At 39.1% G+C, this 18,879-nt stretch overlaps 1 protein-coding gene across 20 annotated transcripts in view; it reads left to right on the top strand.

Annotated features, from left to right (window-relative positions):
• Positions 1–18,879, top strand: part of LOC118619596 (phosphatidylcholine translocator ABCB4) — a 205,226-nt gene that overhangs the window by 155,347 nt on the left and 31,000 nt on the right. For 10 of the 20 annotated variants that reach the window (XR_004957304.1, XM_036246281.1, XM_036246273.1 and 7 more), the window contains 5 exons: positions 4,516–4,677; positions 11,278–11,439; positions 14,554–14,700; positions 16,547–16,651; positions 18,213–18,290. The exons of 1 other annotated variant lie outside the window; for it this stretch is intronic. Coding sequence is in view for 13 of the 19 variants with exons in the window: in XM_036246281.1 (XP_036102174.1) it covers positions 4,516–4,677; positions 11,278–11,439; positions 14,554–14,700; positions 16,547–16,651; positions 18,213–18,290 (654 nt within the window). In the remaining 6 variants the exon portion in view is untranslated. The remainder of the gene's footprint in view (positions 1–4,515; positions 4,678–11,277; positions 11,440–14,553; positions 14,701–16,546; positions 16,652–18,212; positions 18,291–18,879) is intronic. 9 more of the 20 variants (XR_004957306.1, XR_004957305.1, XR_004957308.1 and 6 more) reach the window with 7 other exon arrangements.

The following is an 18,879-nucleotide window of genomic DNA, read 5'->3' as shown; positions in this document are numbered from 1 at the left end:
ATACTAAACTCCTGAAGGACCAGCAAACTGAAACTTTTTGAAAATTCTTGCTAATGCTTTGCAAGTCCAGATTGAAAAACATGAGAGCAAATGAAGCTCTCTCACAGGGCTTGATTGATTTCTCCTTTCTGTCAGGTCACATAGCAGAGAAGTGGATGGCCCATTAACTGGCTTGCTTTGACCAAGGTAAAGTGAGCTGAATGAAATCCAGGCCTATGCAATGAGCTATTCATCTTGTTTTTTCCTTGCACATAGGTCATTGCTTTGATCCAAAGTAGTTGTATAAAAATCTACCAGAAAATCTGGTTAACTAATCACTGGTTCAGCTGAAAAGCAAAATCTTGCCTTATTTTGTAAGTAGTAACATCATCTTTATTCATGAAGGCAAGTGGATGATTTTCTGGAAATATAGTCCAACTTGTATTTGTCTAAGCAAAGAAATAAGCAACACATTTTAAGGATGCTGAGCTCATGTTCCTGGCTCAGCTATTGTAAATCTTTCACTATCAAATTTAAGCTGATGCTTCACAAGAACTTTATCTTAGGACACTTCTGACATCAGAGCTAGGTCACCTGTAATAACAATGCAGCATAAAAACCAGAGTCAGATTCATGTGACACCAACTTACTGCAGTTAGTTAGCTATTTATTTATATGCCTTCCCTCTTCCAGAAAGAACGAACCCCTTAAAAGGCAACATTGATAAATGGTTCATATTCTAATCTCTATAACAATCCAGTACCTTGCACATAGTACAGCCTAAATAAATATTACCATGGTCCAGCTCATTGAAATAATACATGTTTACAGTAAAAAAAAAAAATTAATAGCTATATCAACTTTTGATTCAATAGATAGCAACTGTCAAAACAAATAATAGGTTTTTCAATATAAGATCTTAAAGAATACAAAAGCAGATTTGACATTTTGATTATTTAAGGTAAGTCATTAACCACAAAGTTTTATACCTAATGCATTCTCCTAATCATAGTGTTGCCATACAGGAGGGGTAAGAAAAGAACTAAAAATTAATCTCCACGGTGATATTATGAAATTATTCCACAAGGTCTTATTTTATACTATTTTTATTTTCAGAAGTTCCAGAAAAGGCCAATGAATAATCCTCCCTTTGTGTGGGCCTGCCTTTCATGCCCACACATCCCAAACCAGTACAAATTCCAAATTTCTTAATAGTTGGTATCTTTGATCTAGGATGTTTATTTGCCAGTGTCTTGTCATTGTTGGTGTGTCTGAGAGGTCTGAAAAAAAAATCTCTTTTGTCAAATCTCTATTCTGGCCAAAATTTCTTGGTCAAGTGTTACAGTTGCTAACTTTTAAATTCACAAATATACACTTTGTTTCTCCTGCACACTAGTCAGTCACTTACAATTCTGATTCCAATTTCTCTGTTTTTTGGGTTTTTTTTTGTATTGACATTGCATCAACCTATTATTATCATAATGATAACATAGCCACTGTTAGAAGTTTATTCATCGCTATTAGTATCATGCATATCATTAGAATGGTCAAATTATTTCCTATACGCCTATCATGATGGAACAGGCCCCGCAACTTCCACATCAGTAAATCTTTATGAGTGCTTCTTTGGGACCTATGTAGTAAAAATCAAAGAATCATCTTAAAAACATTGTCCAATAGAGCTGTGCTCTAGTCTCTCTTTTTACGGTTTAACTCTTTTATATTTATTTAAACACAGTTGATCCATCTAGTTATTTTAGAGTAAGGATTGAAGGAGAAAGATCACACTGTTTTTCCAGGTGGCCGCACAATTAACTCAACACCGTTAATTATATAATCCATCTTTTCCCATTGATAGATAATGCCATATTAATCATATACTAATTCTTAAATGTTTTATATCTATTTCTGGACCCTATTATGTTCTATTGATCAAATTGCCTATTCAGCCCTTGCCGGTGTGGCTCAGTTGGTTGAGCGCCATCCCATGCACCAAGAGGTCGCTGGTTCAGTTCCCAGTCAGGGCCCTGGGTTGTGGGCTCGATCCCCAGTAGGAGGCTTGCAGGAGGCAGCTGATCAGTGTTTCGCTCTCACAGCAATGTTTCTCTCTTTCTCTCCCTCTCCCTTCCTCTAGGTCTAAAAATCAATCATAAAAAAAAAAAATTTTTTAAATTGCCTATTCATGTGATAGATTCCCCTGGATTTTACTATTTTAATTGCCGTAGCTTTTTATGTTTTACTATCTTGTAGAGATATTCCTTTCTCATGAATTTTCATGACTGTTCTTTTTGTTGTTGTCAATCCTTACCTGAGGATATTTTTCCATTGATTTTTTAGATAGGGTGGAAGGGAGGAAGAGAGAGAGAGAGAGGTAGAAACATCAATGTACGAGACACATCGGTTGGCTGCCCCTTGCACGCCCCCTACCAGGGACCGAGCTTGAAACCCAGGCATGTGTCCTGACCAGGAATCGAACCAGCAACCTTTCAGTGCACAGGACAACACCCAACCAACTGAGTCACACTGGCCAGGGCTCATGGCTGCTCATTTAAAAAAAATTGATATATAATTTGTACGCCATAAAGTTCACCCTCTTAATATCTACAATACATATTAAGTTTAAGTATAATCACTAAACTTATAAGACTTTGCAACCATCACCACTATCTAATTACAGATCATTTTCATCATCCCAAAAGGAAACCTTGTACCCATCAGCACTCACTCACCATTCCACACTCACCCTAGTCCTCGGCAACCACTAATCTATTTTCTGTCTCTATGGATTTGCTGACTCTGCACATTTCATATAAATGGAATCATATAATGTATGGTCTTTTTGACTGGCATTTTTCACTTATCATGTTTTCAAGGTCATCCATGTTGAAACATGCATCAGAGTATCATTCCTCCTTATGGTGCAATCATATTTTATTGTATGAATATACATATTTTATTTATCCTTTGATCAACTGATGAACATTTAGATTGTTCCCACTTTGGAGCTGTTATGAATCTAGCCTCTTGTTTTTAACTACTGAACTGAATTAGGCTATACTCTAATAACCATCGTAAGGAGGTTTTAGTCTCTTTGAGCAGAAGGGGTCACGGGTCACACCTGTCAGAATGGCCATCATCGATAAATCAACAAACAAGTGATAGTGAGGATGTGCAGGAAAGGGAATCCTTGTGCACTGTTGGTGAGAATACAGACTGGTGCAGCCACTGCGGGAAGCAGTATGGAGTTAACTCAGAAAATTAAAAATGCAACTGCCTTATGACCCAAGATTCCACTTTTGGGAATATATCCAAAGAAATCCGAAACACTAATTTGAAAGAATTTATGTACCCCCACATTCATTGCAGCGTTGTTTACAATAGCCAAGATTTGAAAGCAGCCCAAGTGCCTGTTGTACATTTACACAATGGAATACTACTCAGCTGTAAAAAAAAAAAAAAAGGATATCTTACCTTTTATAACAGCATGGATGGACCTGGAGAGTATTAGGCTAAATGAAATAAGCCAGTCAGAGAAAGACAAGTATCATATAATTTCACTTATATATGGAACTTAATAAACAGAATAAACTAACAAAATAGAAACAGACTCATAAATACAGAAAACAGACTGACAGCTGTCAGAGGGGTGGGGGTTTGGGGAGCTGGGTGAAAAAGCTGAAGGGACTAACCAAAAAAAAAAAAAAAACTATTAAAAATAAAATAAAATAAAATAAATTCCATAGGAAAAAGAGAAACTCTTAGCCTAATACTTGATATCCATTAGAGTATCAAGAAGAGTAAGCATTATTAATGACACAGCATGAATAATTTGATGAACATTTTTCGGGGTTTAAATGCCCGTGGATAAACCTACCAAGCCAACATGCTAATTCACTGAACTACTTAGAAGAATAATTAGTAGATTTCAGCATGTATTAAAAAATCACCTGAGGTACTTGTTAAAAATTGAAGTTACTAGCCACATTCTATAGATTGTGATTCAGATGGACTTTGAACCAGATTTTGAACCATCCAGACCCCAAGGCACCTTTTCACCTAAACTGCCTACATGTAGTCCGTCAGAACTACAGGTAAAATCAGGCACATTAAAAGTAGCCCTGAAAAGTGCTCTGGGGGAGGGTGTGTGGCAGCAACTCCCCTACCGCGTTTCCGCCAAAGTCTCTGCTCAGCCATATAACTCAGAACAAGGGCTCCTCGGGCAAGTGCGACTGCCCTTGAGAAGGCTCAAACCTTTTCTCGTGTTTCTTGGCTAAAGACTGACACTACTTAGGCTTCCAGAGTTACCCATCCTCATTCTGAAGGGATTGGCCTGTTGTCTAGTCCAGAACTCAAGTTTTACTTGAACCTTTCTTTCCTAAAGGAATGATGCCTGTGTGCTCTAATCACAGGGGAAGGAGGAGCTCCTGTCTCTTCAACCGCAGACATGTCCTTCCCAGGGCTTAACTGTGCATGTTCATTGACAGTGCGCACACATCACAAACTTGCTGCCCATGCATTTGTCCTTTCCCCCTTCAGGCCAGAGAAGGCCGGACCACGATTGTGATTGCACACCGGTTGTCTACAATCCGAAATGCAGATGTCATCGCTGGCTTTGAGGATGGAGTCATCGTGGAGCAAGGAAGCCACAGAGAACTAATGAAGAAGGAAGGATTATACTTCAAGCTTGTTACCATGCAGGTATCTGCTTCCTGGGAAGTGTTTCTGCTGTGTGCTCCCCAATGTAGTATTCTTTACATGATTAAAATATCACACAGCTAATGCCATACTGAGGAGTAAGAAGTATTCAGGAAGATACCTGAAAGAATACATTTGAGACTTTAATTCAGAATTAGTGAAATAGTCCTGAAATAGAGAAAGGGCCCCCCCCCCCAAAAAAAGGAAGATACTCAAAACATTTTGAACTTATTCCTTAGGATAGAGATTCTTAATTGCCTGGGGAATATGTTCAAACTAACAACAGGTCTTCTCTGCCATATGATTAGGGATGCTCAGAGTAGCGGTAGGGGTACAAGGGCAATGCCAGGATCTCTAGTGACTGGGGGGAGATTATTATGTGATTTTAAAATGCTTCCCAGATGATCCTAATAAAACCAATAGCAAGATTCATATCTCTAGGAAGTGAATACAGGCATACCTCAGAGATTTGAAGGTTTAGTTCTGAACCAATGAGATAAAGTATCACAAAGAAGCCATCATAATCTTTTTGCTGGTGGAGGGTCTTACCTTCAATTTGTGAACAGTTCAACATCTGTGAAGCACAATAAAGTTTGATGAAATGAGGTATGCCTATAGTTTGTTTTTGTTTAAAAAAATTGTTCTAATCAACAAAATAAGCTGATGATCAAAATAGATCCAGACATATGGAAGTAGGGAACAGACTGACAAACCTCAGAGGGAAAGGGTTGGGGGAGGGGGGGAAGGAGAAATAAACCAAGGAATTTAAGGCATATATGCATAAACAATGGGCACAGACAATAGTTTGGGGAAGGCAGGAGGAGGGTGGGAGTGGGGAGGAGGGGGTCACTGGGCGGAAAAGAGGAGCATCTGTAATACTTTCAACAATAAAAATAAATTTAAAATAAAGAGTAACTAACACTTGCATTTTGAGCTAAGAAAACTTTGTTCAAATGTCATAGCTAGTCAGTGTTAAACATCTTTTCCTGAAGATATTTATAAACCAGACTTTGGGGATAACTTATGATGGTTTATCCAAGAATAAAATTAACTATTTTATTTTATACACTCTCATATCCTGCCTCTATAAAAGGGTAATTCACTTGACCAACACATTGATAAAGATATCTTTTTCTAACTCATTTAAAGCTCTGAGCTTGTTATATGTCCCCTCCTCAAAAAAAAAGTATTCACTTTAATTCCTAAAACAGGAATATTGGTAATTATTGGTTTGTCTTATTGAACAAGACACTTTATTGTGCTTAATCACTTGAGTAACTTTGCAAAATACTCTATAAAATATTTTATCTTATAAACATGGTTCTTATATTTGTAGAAGTATAGGCATTTGCTTTGCTATAATTATGACTAGTATGTACATACATATTTTTGTCTCTTTTCCTTAACATTTCATATCTACATCATCTAAATACTATAATTTTAATGTATACTTAGCAGTCCATTATATTAATGTGTAATTAATTGCATAGTTGCTTCTCTAAAGCTGGATTCTTGACTCGTTTCCAGTATTTCTCTACTCTAAATATTGTCCTTGAAGCATGTGGGTCAAAAAAGTTAAGTCAAAAATTTGCTTCATTTTCTGACAAATTACTTAATTCCTCTGAGCCTCAGTTTTCACATTTGAAACATTAAGCCACCATGCAACATTGTTATAAAGTTAAGAAATAAGCATGTGAATATATTAAATAATAAAATAGAAACACTTTATTTATTTATTTATTTATTTATTTATTTATTCATTTATTTATTTTTGTTATAGATGTTTTTCCCTTTTCCCCATTGACACCCTCCTTTCCCTCCCTCCCTGCCCTGTCCCCAGCTTTGTTGTCCATGTCCATTGGTTATACGTACATGTATATGAGTTCTGTGGTTTATCACTCCCCCCCCACTCCACCCCCTTTTCTGGGGATTGTCAGTCTGTACCCTACTTCCACAAACTAACCCTGTTCTTCAGACTGTTATGTTGATTATATTCCACAAATAAGTGAGATCATTTTAAAAGGATACTTTCTCTGTTTGGCTTAGTTCACTTAGGATAATACTTTCCAGGTCCCTTCATGTCGTCTCAAAGGATAAGAGATCTTTCTTTCTTCCAGCTGCATAGTACTCCATTGTGTATATGTACCACAGCTTTTTTATTCATTCATCTACTGATGGACATTTGAGCTGTTTCCAGATCTTAGCAATTATAAATAGTGCTGCTACGAATATGGGAGTACAAATATTATTTCTGATTGGCGTTTCAGGCTTCTTAGGGTATATTCCTAGAAGTGGGATCACTGGGTCAAATGGCAATTCAATTTTTAATTTTTTGAAGTAACACCATAGTGTTTTCCGTAGTGGTTGCACCAGTCTACATTCCCACCAGCAATGTATTAGAGTCCCCTTTTCTCCACACCCTCGCCAACACTTGTTGTTTGATGATTTGTTGATGGTGGGCATTCTGACAGGTGTGAGGTGATACCTCATTATTGTTTTAATTTGCATCTCTCTAATGATTAGTGATGTTAAGCATTTCTTCATATGTCTCTTGGCCATTTGTATGTACTGTTTGGAGAGGTGTCTATTCAGCTCCTCTGCCCATTTTTCAATTGGGTTCTTTGTCTTCCTTTTGTTGAGTTGTATGAGCACTCTATGTATTTTGGAAATTAACCCCTTATCTGATGTATCATTGGCAATAATGCTCTCCGATAAAGGGGGTTGCTTTTCCATTTTGGTGGTTGTTTCTTTTGCTGTGCAGAAGCTTTTGAGTTTGATGTAGTCCCATGTGTTCATTTCTCCTTTATTTCTGTTGTCTTAGGTGATGTATCAGTGAAAATTCTGTTGCGTATGATGTCTGAAATTTTGTTGCCTACATTTTCTTCTAGGATTTTTATGGATTCATGAATCACATTTAAGTCTTTACCCATTTTGAGTTTATTCTTGTGTATGGTGTAAGTTGATGGTCTAGTTTCCTTTTTTTGCATGTAGCTGTCCAATTTTCCCAACACCATTTATTAGAGGCCATCTTTACTCCATTGTATGCCCTTGCCACCTTTGTCAAATATTAATTAAGCATAATGTTTTGGGTCCATTTCTGTATTCTCTGTTCTGTTCCATTGATCTATGTGCCTGTTCTTGTGCCAGTACCAGGCTGTTTTGACTACAATAGCTTTGTAGTACAACCTGATATCCAGTATTGTGATCCCGCCTACTTTGTTTTTCTTTTTCAAGACTGCTGTGGCTATTTGGGGTCTTTTTTGGTTCCATATGAATTTTTGAAGTATTTGTTCGAATTCTGTGAAGTATGTCGTTGGTATTTTGATGGGCATAAAATAAAAACACTTTAAAAGGATAATTTTATGGTATGTGAGTTATGTCTCAATAAGGCTGTTATTTAATTTTTAAAAGGATACTTGAGAAATGATAGTTATTGAAATTTACAAAATCCCCAAAGTGAAAATATCAAATGAAATGAAAGTTTTATAAATCTTGCTTCATTTTTCCAGAGAATGTTCTCCAGATGGAGGGGATTAATCATAGTGCCTTTCCTAATTACTGATGGGTCCTCAAATGAGGTAACCACTTTCTCCCTTGGCTGGCCTATTTCTGTGTCTCTGAAAGAATGACCTTCCACTCCCACCAGGATGTAGGTTGGGAGACTGCCAAGGGGATCGGATAGCTCTGGCCTTTCTATGTCACATTCCCTAAGCTTTCTTTCCTAGGAAAAGTTAAAGACTGAATAGTAACCTGGTGTGATTGCAAAGGCCTGCCACCAATTAAGCAATGGCTTGGGCAAGTCCTTGGGTTTTGGTGCCTACACCTTTCTCACTTCTGATTTGGGTTTGCTTTGCCTTCTAAGTGTTGATGCTTTTGGAGAAATGGAAGAAAGAGCCACAGGGAGTCTGAGGGTTTACTAAATGCTCCCTAATGCTGCTTTCTTTTCCTCAGACTTCAAAGACCAACCTAGTGTTAATAATCCATCCTTGTCTTGGTTTTGTTTCTAAGCAGAATGATCACTGTTTTTCCATTAGGCAGATTGTTGGTTCCTGGTTGTTTCTTTTAACAGTGCCTTAAGTTTTTTCACATCATAAATGTAATACATTCTTTTTTAAAAATATAAAAATATTCAGACATGAACTCTGGCCAGTTTGGCTCATCGGTTAGAGCATCAGCCCATGGACCAGGGAGTCCCAGATTCAGTTCCCGCTAAGGGCACGGACCTTGGTTGCAATTTGTCCCTGGCCTTGGTTGGGATCATGTGGGTGGCAGCCACTCGATGTGTCTCTCTCACATCAATGTTTCTCTCTCTCTCTCTTCCTCCCTCTCTCCCTCTCTATGTGAAGATGAACATAAAAATGTCCTCAGGTGAGGATAAAAAAAAAAAAGATATTCAGACATGAGTATCTTAGAAATTTGAAACTGCCCCCTAACCCAAACTTCTGCTGACTGCTATTTGTTATTTATTTTTCATCCTGGTAGCCTAAAAAAGATACATAGTAACTCTGCATTTCCTCAGTTATTCACAAGATTGAGCATGTTTTCACATGTTCATTGGCCATTTGTATTTTTTCCTCTGTGAAAGAATCTTTTCCTGAATTAGGCTGTTTTTTGGTTGGTTGTTTATAACATTCTTATTAATTTATAAGAGCACCTTGCATAAAAAGGAAATATACTTTTCTCTTGCATGTATTGAAAATATTTTTTACAACTTTGTGCTTCCTATTTTACTTTATTGTTTGTTTGGCTGCCAAGGTAAGTTTTTAATTGTATGTAATTTGATTTTTTTTCATCCATATCTTCAGGATTTGGAGTTATTCTTAGAAAGGATATTTATCCATATTTTATTTCAACATTTATTGTTTTACTTTTTTAAAATCCTCACCTGAGGAGATGTTTTTATTGATTTTTGAGAGAGGGGGAGAGGGAGAGGGAGAGGGAGAGAGAGAGAGAGAGAGAGAGAGAGAGAGAGAGAGAGAAACATTGATAGGTTGCCTCCCATATGTGCCCTGACCAGGGATTGAACCTGCAACCTAATTATGTGCCCTGACTAGGAATCGAACTGGCAACCTTTTGTTGTACAGGGCAATAGTCTAACTAACTGAGCCACCTGGCCAGGGCTATTGTTTTACTTTTTATAATTAAATGTTTAAGCCAGCTGAAGTATATTCAAGTGTAAGAAATGAGGGCTGCTGGTTTTAAATATACTTTTTATCACCTAGTAAAAGGACCATCTTGGCTTTGTAGCCAATGACCTCAGCACCCACTAAGTGAGAACTTTAGGTAAGGAACAGAAAAAATATTATAGGGTGGGTAATGTTCATTTGATCATAGGAGGAGGCTAAAATCAGAATGGGCTTAACGGAAGAACTATCCTTGATAGCATGGGCGAGATTGCAAAAGGAGGCCAAGATAAGGGGAGGCCTTCATGAGAGATGGCCCATTGTGAACGACCATGAACTGAATTTGGGAGGAGCCAGGTTGAGTATGTGGTGGAGAGCTGAGGATGATTTCTGAGCTGGGGTGCGATTCGAGCAGAGCTACCCTTTAGGATAATGAATCTGGTAGTAGTGTGAGTGGGTGGACGTGAGGATGCAGGGATCAGTTACAAGACTGCATCTTGAATGTAGGTTGGGTTTGGTTGGGAGATGGTATAGAACAGTTCCAGTTATAAGCAAGCAAGGAATCTACCAAGCAGAAATACTTTTGTTCAAGGCACACAGGCAATATTCTGTTAGGTGTTGAAAACACTAGTGGAAAACTAGGATCAGATAATAGGCAGAGATCAAGAAAGACAGGGTATTGTAGGTGCTGTAAGGCATTAGCCATAGGATTGGGTTGGGAACAAGCAAGAATAAGTTGGTACTACAGGGACTGAAGTCCCAGACAAACCAGTAAAATGTGCACTCAGACATGGAGGAAGCAAACAGGGAACCAGACCAGAGTTAGACTCTAGCAAGGTTGGCTTGATGTTCTCTCACCTGGCATTAAGCTAGCTAGAGATCCTTAAATTACCCCCTTCCCACCCCTTTAAGAAAAGAATTAATCCCAAAGCCTGCAGTGAGGCTGTGCCTGCAGGTTGGGTCACTGGAGCGAGGTGTGGTGCTTAGCAGGACTGTGAGGAAGGAAGCTGACTGCATTCAGCCGGTCAAGGAAAGTAGTTTAATTGCTTATGTGAGGGAGTGACCAGCTTTTCCTTGTCTGTAGCTTTAAAAGTGAGTCCTTGGTAATAGTTCTGTTTATTTTCTTCCCTTTTGTGGTGGTCATACCTTGTTCTCTGGATTCTTACATATTGAGGAAATTCCTACATACTTTCTGGGGGATAAAAAATTTGCCTTTTAGTTCTTAAAAAAATATTTCATACTCAAATGTTCATACTGGTCAAGTTGAATTTAACCTTTCTGTCCTTTTTAACCATTTTGCCTTCCGTGTGTTGGTACACTTCTTTATAGTTTTACAGATGACTATGATGTGGTTATGGAATCTGTCTTGACACATGTAATATGGAAAATGCATTTGTGGTTGTAAACGTGGAGGTAAGATAGGTCTGGACGCACACACGTACGCGCGCACACACAGTTTAACATTCTGTTCTTCTTTCAGACATCAGGAAACCAGATCCAGTCAGAAGAAGTTGAAGTTGAACATGCCACCGGTATGGCCCCAAATGGCTGGAAATCTGGCATATTTAGGAATTCTACTCATAAAAGCCTTAGGAATTCACGAAGGTATCAGAATGGCCTTGATGTGGAAACCAATGAACTTGTAAGTTGTTTTCTCCTAAATTAAATCTTTTGTTGTGCAGTTTTGCTGTTGAAATTCTTAGCCTTGCAAATATTACAGGTGATTCCTCCTATGTCATGCTCTTCTTGAAAAAAGGAAATCCCTGATGTTAAATGTATTTGACAATAAATTGAAATCAATTCCAATTAAAAATAAATTTCCAATGGAAAAAACTTAGAGTTTGTGCTTAGATGCTTAAAATTAAAATTGGATATCCCATTCATCTCAGAGATACAGAGATAAATACAGACGTACCTCAGAGATATTGCAGGTTTGGTTCAGATCATCACAATAAAACTAGTAGTAATCTTTTGGGGGTGGAGGATCTTGCTTTCACTTTGTACAAAAAAAACAACAACACAGCATTAGTGAAATGCAATAAAGCAAAGTACAATAAAATGAAGTATGACTGTAAGGCTAGTCTATAGTAAGAGGCCCTGGTAGTTGCAGGAAGCAGCTGATCAATGTTTCTCTCTCTCCCTCTCCCTTCCTTTCTCTGAAAGCAATAAATATATATTAAAAAAAAAAAAAAAGATTTTCCAGAAGTTCCATGTAATACTTTTGCTTACATGCCATTGGCAATAACTTAATTACATAGCCATACCTAACTACAAGGGAGGATAGAAAAATTGAGCCCTTTTGCTGTATGTATTGCCACTCTGAACTAGATTGGGTTTCTCTTAGTAAGAAAAAGGGGAGAATGGCCAGAAAAGCAAAATTGTGCATTCTTTAACATTTCTCACCTGAATACTCGGGATATTGTTAATTCAAGTTAACAGAAACTTTTATAATAGCAAGGGAATCTATTCCTACGAAGATAATTTCTTATTTCAGTCATTGGTTTGAGAATACATTCTGATGTTGCTTATTGATAAAGGATGAGTTTATTTTTACTCTTGTGTTGTCCTGAAGAAATTAAGCCTACTGGGAGCTCATTGCCTCTGATTTTCTTTGCCCATAATATTATTTACTGCAGAAATTATGAGGGTTCTCTAGAGGTCTTAATCTTGGTGTATTTATAAAAAGAAGAATAACAATTGTGCTATTGTAGAGCTGAATTATCACAAGTAAGATAAACAATTTCCCCCTTTTTGGCTATGGAAGTATTGACTTTCACTTCCTCATTTATCTTGAGAGTTATGCTAAGTCTCTAGAGACTGGTATTTTGTTTTTTTTACAATATTTTTTATTAATTTATTTTTGTTACAGGTTTTTCTCCTTTTCCCCCCCAGACACCCTCCTCCCGATCCACCCCCACCCAAGCATTGTTGTCTATGTCCATGGTTACACATACATTCATATAAGTTCTGTGATTTCTCTCTTCCCTTCCCCCATCCCCTTCCTCTGTGGTTTGTCAGTCTGTACCCTACTTCTCTGTCTCTGGGTCTATTTTGTTCATCAGCTTGTTTTGTTCATTATATTTCACAAATAAGTGAGATCATGTGATATTTGTCTTTCTCTGCTTGGCTTGTTTCACTTAGGATAATACTCTCCAGGTCCCTCCATGTCATCTCAAAGGATAAGAGATCTTTCTTTCTTACAGCTGGTATTTTAGACGAGTACTTCTCTTGGAGAAATGCACAAAGACAAAATGCCACCATCAACAAGATTTTCACAAGCACCATCATAGTGGCATAAACAGTGTGTCCAAGGGGAGGGAGAGATGAAGTCTGATTGGAGGGACCTCAGAAGACCTGTTTGTTTTGAATGGCAGCCTGTGAACATGGCTCCTTCATCAGGCTGGAGACAGACTTGAGGATAATGTTAACTAGAGAGAAAAACCAAACATTGAAGATGTGAAAATGGGTGGTTTGAAAAGGCAGGCTGAGTAGAACCTACTCCTACATTCTGTTTCATAGAGACAAACATTACCTATTTAAATGGTTGTTAAGGCTAAGCTGTGGTACATATACACAATGGAACACTGTGCAGCTATAAGAAAGAAAGATCTTTTATCCTTTGAGATGACATAGAGGGACCTGGAAAATATTATGCTAAGTGAAATAAACCAATCATAGAAAGACAAATACCACATGATCTCATTTATTTGTGGAATATATGAACAAAATAAGCTGATGAACAAAATAGACCTAGAGACATAGAAAGGAGCATGGTTCAGACTGACAAACCTCAGAGGTGGGAGGTGGAGGGAGGGATGAGATAAACCAAAGAATTTATATGTATGTATGTGTAACATATTGACATAGACAACAATACTTGGGGGGGGGGCAGGGGGACGAGCAGGATCAGGAGGAGGGTGTCTGGGAGGGGTAAGGAGAAACATCTGTAACAAAAATAAATTTTAAAAAATAAAATAAAATAAATGACTGTAAGGCTATGGAATTCCATAGGCAGCTTTAGTATCTAGTTTATTGGTAAACTACCTCTACAGTCAGAATATTCTCCTTTCTGTGACTTAAATCCTTCATGCTTGACCAGACAGTATCAATATTTACTGAGACTCCGAGAGGTGCCAGGCACAGGGCTAGTTTCTGGGGGATATGAAGACATAGTCTTCACCTTTAAAAGTTCACATAGAAAAGGAGGCATAAAACAAACAAAAGAAAAACAACCACAACAACAAAAAACAAGCTAATTTATGAGAAGAGCAGTCTGCACAGGGAACAGTGGTAAGATAAGAAGGGCACAATGAATTTGGTTTTGTGAATTGGAAACGTGTCCCAGAAAAGGCAGCCCTGGGCTTGGTTCTGGGGATGAGGAGACCAGGCCTGTATTCTCAAGTTCATCATGTATCCTGCATTTGTGTTGATGTTAATCCTTCTGTTCATGGATATTGTCTCATTTGGCCCCACATCACCTGAGTTGAGTTAGGACTTGAATTCCAGGACATTTTGTACACAGACCAATGGACTGATCCCGCCATAGAGATTGCTTCATATTCAGCTTATGCTGTGTAACCAGTGAACATTGTCAACATTTACGACACGCTGTCCTACTCTCTAGCACAGATTTGCTGTGGGTGTTCCTCCCCTGCACCTAGTTTGCAAGGTCCTTGAGGGCGATGCTGTGTCTTTTCTATGTCTACAAACTCTGGTAGCTGTTGTGTGATCACCAGGCTATCCTGATATATTCTAGGATGAAAATGTGCCACCAGTGTCTTTCCTGAAGGTCCTGAGACTGAATAAAACAGAATGGCCCTACTTTGTGGTGGGAACGGTATGCGCCATTGCTAATGGGGCACTTCAGCCGGCATTTTCAGTCATATTCTCGGAGATGATAGCAGTAAGTTTGAAAACGTCGCTGAATCACTTGAATTAAATCACTTCATCATTAAATCAGTTCTCATGCCAACCTTGCCACTGGGTCCATTTTGGAATAAAGGATCCTCAAGTTAAAGTAAGCCAAAGTTTTTGATTCCCTTTTGAGGAAAAATGGAAAGCCAAAGAAAAAGTATGAGCCTTTCCAAGTTAGGATATTAATGAAATTATAAGCTGTGAAATCAGGGAAGGAGGCACTGTAATGAGCTGTCTTCATTTGGGTCCAACTGGTGTCAGGCAGTGATCTCCGTCCGTCTGTGGAGAAGAGGTGCCAGCTCACAGGAAGGCTGGGATGAGGTGGAGGAGGGAAGGGTTCAAGTCCTAGCATTTAAGGGGCAGGCTCTGGGCACAGACTAGCCTCACCACATGATCGCTGTGCAAACTTGGGCAAGATGCTTTCCCTCTCTGTACTTCAGTTTCTTCATCCATAAAATAAATTCACTACATAGGATAGCTGAGGATGAAAGAAGATTGTATAGGTAACTATATGGAAAGCATTTAAGAGTGTCCACCTCATAGGGAGTTTTCAAAGTGATAGCCACCAGCCCTGGCCAGGTAGCTCAGTTGGTTAGAACATTATCCCATTATGCCAAAGTAGTGAGTTTGATCCTTGGTCAGGGCACATACAAGAATCAACCAATAAGTGCATGAATAAGTGAGACAACAAATTGAACTCTCTCTCTCTCTCAAATCAATTAAAAAGAAAAGGGATAGCCCCCATGTCATTATTTTAGCAATCCTTCCAAGGCTTGAGGGGTCTGAGACTAAGAAAGAAAACTCACATTACCCAATTGTTAATGTGACTGCGGGGATATTGAAAGGAAGTTGTCAGAAATATCTAAGGCACTGGCCCAGTGTTTATATTGTATAACCTTAGTCAACCAGTAACATTTTTGGAGAGTGTTTCTTGTTAAAGATGAATTATTCTCCATCATGTTTAATTCATTATGTTTGTGACATTAGACATTGGTCTATAATTAAGACCTCAAGCCAAAAAATAAATAAGTTAGAAAAGACCCTATAAATGTCTTTAAATTAAAAATAAAGCAATCCCCAACTCTCTTGCAATTCAAGAGCTCTGTGGACTGTATCTATATTTTTGGGTGTCTCCTATGTGCCAACCACCACCCTAGGCACTGGAGATATAGCAGGAAACAAAGTAAACCAAGCCCTGCTCTCAACAGTTTACCAAACACGCAAAACAAAACAAAGTACATGATGTGTCCAGGGAGGACGAGTGTCTTAAAAGCAGGATGGGGCAGTGGAGGGGCTGGAGACGGGGTTGCTGTTCCCCATAGGTTGGTCAGGAGAGGTCAGTCTTGCAGAGGCCCTGTGGAGAGAGGGGCGGAGGGTTGGGGTGGGGGCAGGGAGGAGTTTGGGTGGAAGAAGAACAAACGCCAAAACATGCAACCATACACAATCCATGTGCATTGTTTCAGCCCAGGTTAATAGCCACGTATTCCTCAAATTCATAGAGGCAGAAAGTAGAATAGTGGTTCATAGAGGGCTAGGGAGGGGACACTGTGGAGTTACTGTTTAATGGGTACAGTTTCCATTTGGGATGATGAAAAAGTTCTGGAGATGGATAGTGGAGGAGGTTGCCCAACACTGTGAATGTACTTAATGCCACAGAACTGTGCACTTAGAAATGGTTAGAATGGTAAAGTGTGCGATGCAGATTTTACCACAATAAAAAAAAAAAAAACATATTTTAAAGCCTAGTTTTAAAATGTGATGCTCCAGCCACTATTTATGGGAGGAATGGACAAGCTCTTATAATCCAGGTGGGTATTTTGAATGTTATTTTGTAGATTTTTGGACCAGGGGACGATGATGAGAAGCAGCGAAAATGCAACATGATCTCGTTGCTGTTCTTAGGTCTGGGAATTACTTCATTTTTTACTTTCTTCCTCCAGGTAGGCACCTATGATTTGGTCTTCTCATCGCGTCTAGATTCAATTAAAGGATATAGCTTAATAATTGGATTTTAGTTATTTATTAGTACAGATTGGTTAATTATCAATTAATCAAGACCTAATGGAGTTTCCAAACCTTAGACTGAAATGAATTGCAATTACAGTCGGTACAGGGTGTTTTCAGAGGACAGACTGTAGCAAAAGGAACTGTGACTTCCCTGTGTGCTAAATGATGTCATGTTCTAGGTTTGCTTCAGTGAACATTCATTGCCAAGGGAAAAAGAGACCGGAGTTCACAGGAGGACATAAGAACCTGTTCAACTCAACTAGTTAAAAACTGGGGGGAGCCCTGTTGGGGACATACTATAGCATTCTCTTTTTCGTTGTTACTCTTTACACAGTATCAAGTAACTTCTCTGAGTGTTTCCTCCTTAATGGATGACCTCTTTGGAAGAATATACATTATATTGCATTACACTACATTACACTGTAGATCTGGCCAGAATGAACTAGCAAACCTTACTCTGACTATACTTTTCTACCTAGATTTGTACCAAATATCTTTGTCTCTTTAACTCCACACAGGCCTTTCCAATTCAATCCATTAAGTCTGCAAAATGTTTCCTAGTCAGGCCCAGCATGCTTCTCTCTTTTCATTATTGAACCAATGGCAAAAGTAAGCCACGCTTTTTATCTAGAAATTGTTTATTTAGAAATCAACGATCCCACCCAGCCACTAGCCCTGGTGCGTTAGGGAGTGGAGCTAGTTACAGAAGTGTGTTTTGGGGGCTGCAGAACTGTGGGCTGATGGATAGAACTGTGGTGCCCATGCTGGTTTTGAGCAGTCTGCCAGCAAAGAAAGGAGGAGAGCAGTCTAGTCCTGGACACCACCCTCCTGGCTTCGTGTCCTTCAGGAGTGCCCTGCACACGCCTGCACCAATGCCTGGTGTGTCTGGAGGCTCCCGCCCACCCCGGGTGCCCAGGAAACAAGCCCAGCTGTGGGCATTTGGTCATGATATGCGTAGAAAGAGGGAGATTGTCTGGCAAGCATGCTTGGGGAGTAAGAACGGCCTGTTCCCCAATATGAGCAGGTGGGGCTGTGGTAGAGAACCAGCAAACTCTTCTGGAGATTCTCACCAAAGGCCTCCTCCCTCCCTCCACACTACACGAGCCAGAAGTGTTGCTGCATAGAATTGTATAACTTCTATGACTGTTTTGGATAAAGTATTAGGAACAAACTGAGAGTTGTTACTCGACACAGTATCATTCTCACTGAGATGCTGTTCTTGAAATTTTGGAAAGGAAACCTATTTAGAGTGGTTCAGAAGCTGGAACTAGACACTTTTAAGGTTTTTCATCTCAATTATATACTAATGGTTTAGCAGTACATGAATTTTAAGTTGGGATTTTGAATTAGTATTTGGTCATAGGCTTTTGTTAATTGAATCATTGACTAATATATAAGTAATGTAAAAATCAGTGGGCATTTACCCACTTGTGTCGGAATACTAGGGATGATCAAAAGGGACAGGAGCTTTTTTTTTTTTTCTTTCTCAACCAGGGCTTCACGTTTGGAAAAGCTGGCGAGATCCTCACAACCAGGCTGCGGTCAATGGCTTTCAAAGCAATGCTGAGACAGGTGGGCGCGCCCTGGAGAAGGGCTTCTGTGCAGGTTTCTTACGTTAAGCCTTTCTGTCCTTATTTCATGTTGTCCCTCTGCTCTCTCCGGGTGTTCATGCAAGGACTGGTCAGGCCCCGCTCATTGTCCTGGTCCTTCAATAGCCAAAGACCTCTCAGGGCTTTTGTTGGAGTAGGCTTAATTTAGGGAGCTTTTTTGGCTTATTTCGCAACTGTCTCTATTCTTATGGATCCTGTCATTTCAAGGACCTGTAGCTCTTCTCTGGGTTCTGCTCAAGCCCTGGTGAGACTCCAGGACACCTTTAAACAAAGGAAAAGGAAGTTGGTAGAATTCATGTACCCCAGTCCAACATACTAACCATATGTTTCCCCAAATGTTGGTAATTGATTTTGTTTCTGTCTTACTTGAGCTCTGTTTTCACATTAGTTCACTTGTTAATTCACTAAACTGTTACCTACTATGTCCCAGACAGGGACCAGATGCACTATCTGCCCTCTTGGGAAGGTCACAGGCTGGTGCAGGACCTGTGGGAAAATGTGAACACAAATTCTCTATTTTTATAAAGAAGTCTTAAGAGAGGGCCAGAATA

Source organism: Molossus molossus, unplaced genomic scaffold (assembly GCF_014108415.1).
Source record: "Molossus molossus isolate mMolMol1 unplaced genomic scaffold, mMolMol1.p scaffold_m16_p_7, whole genome shotgun sequence".
NCBI classification, from domain to species: Eukaryota; Metazoa; Chordata; class Mammalia; order Chiroptera; family Molossidae; genus Molossus; species Molossus molossus.
The sequence above is the reverse complement of the archived record's forward strand: the minus strand, read 5'-3'. Positions and strand labels throughout refer to the sequence as shown.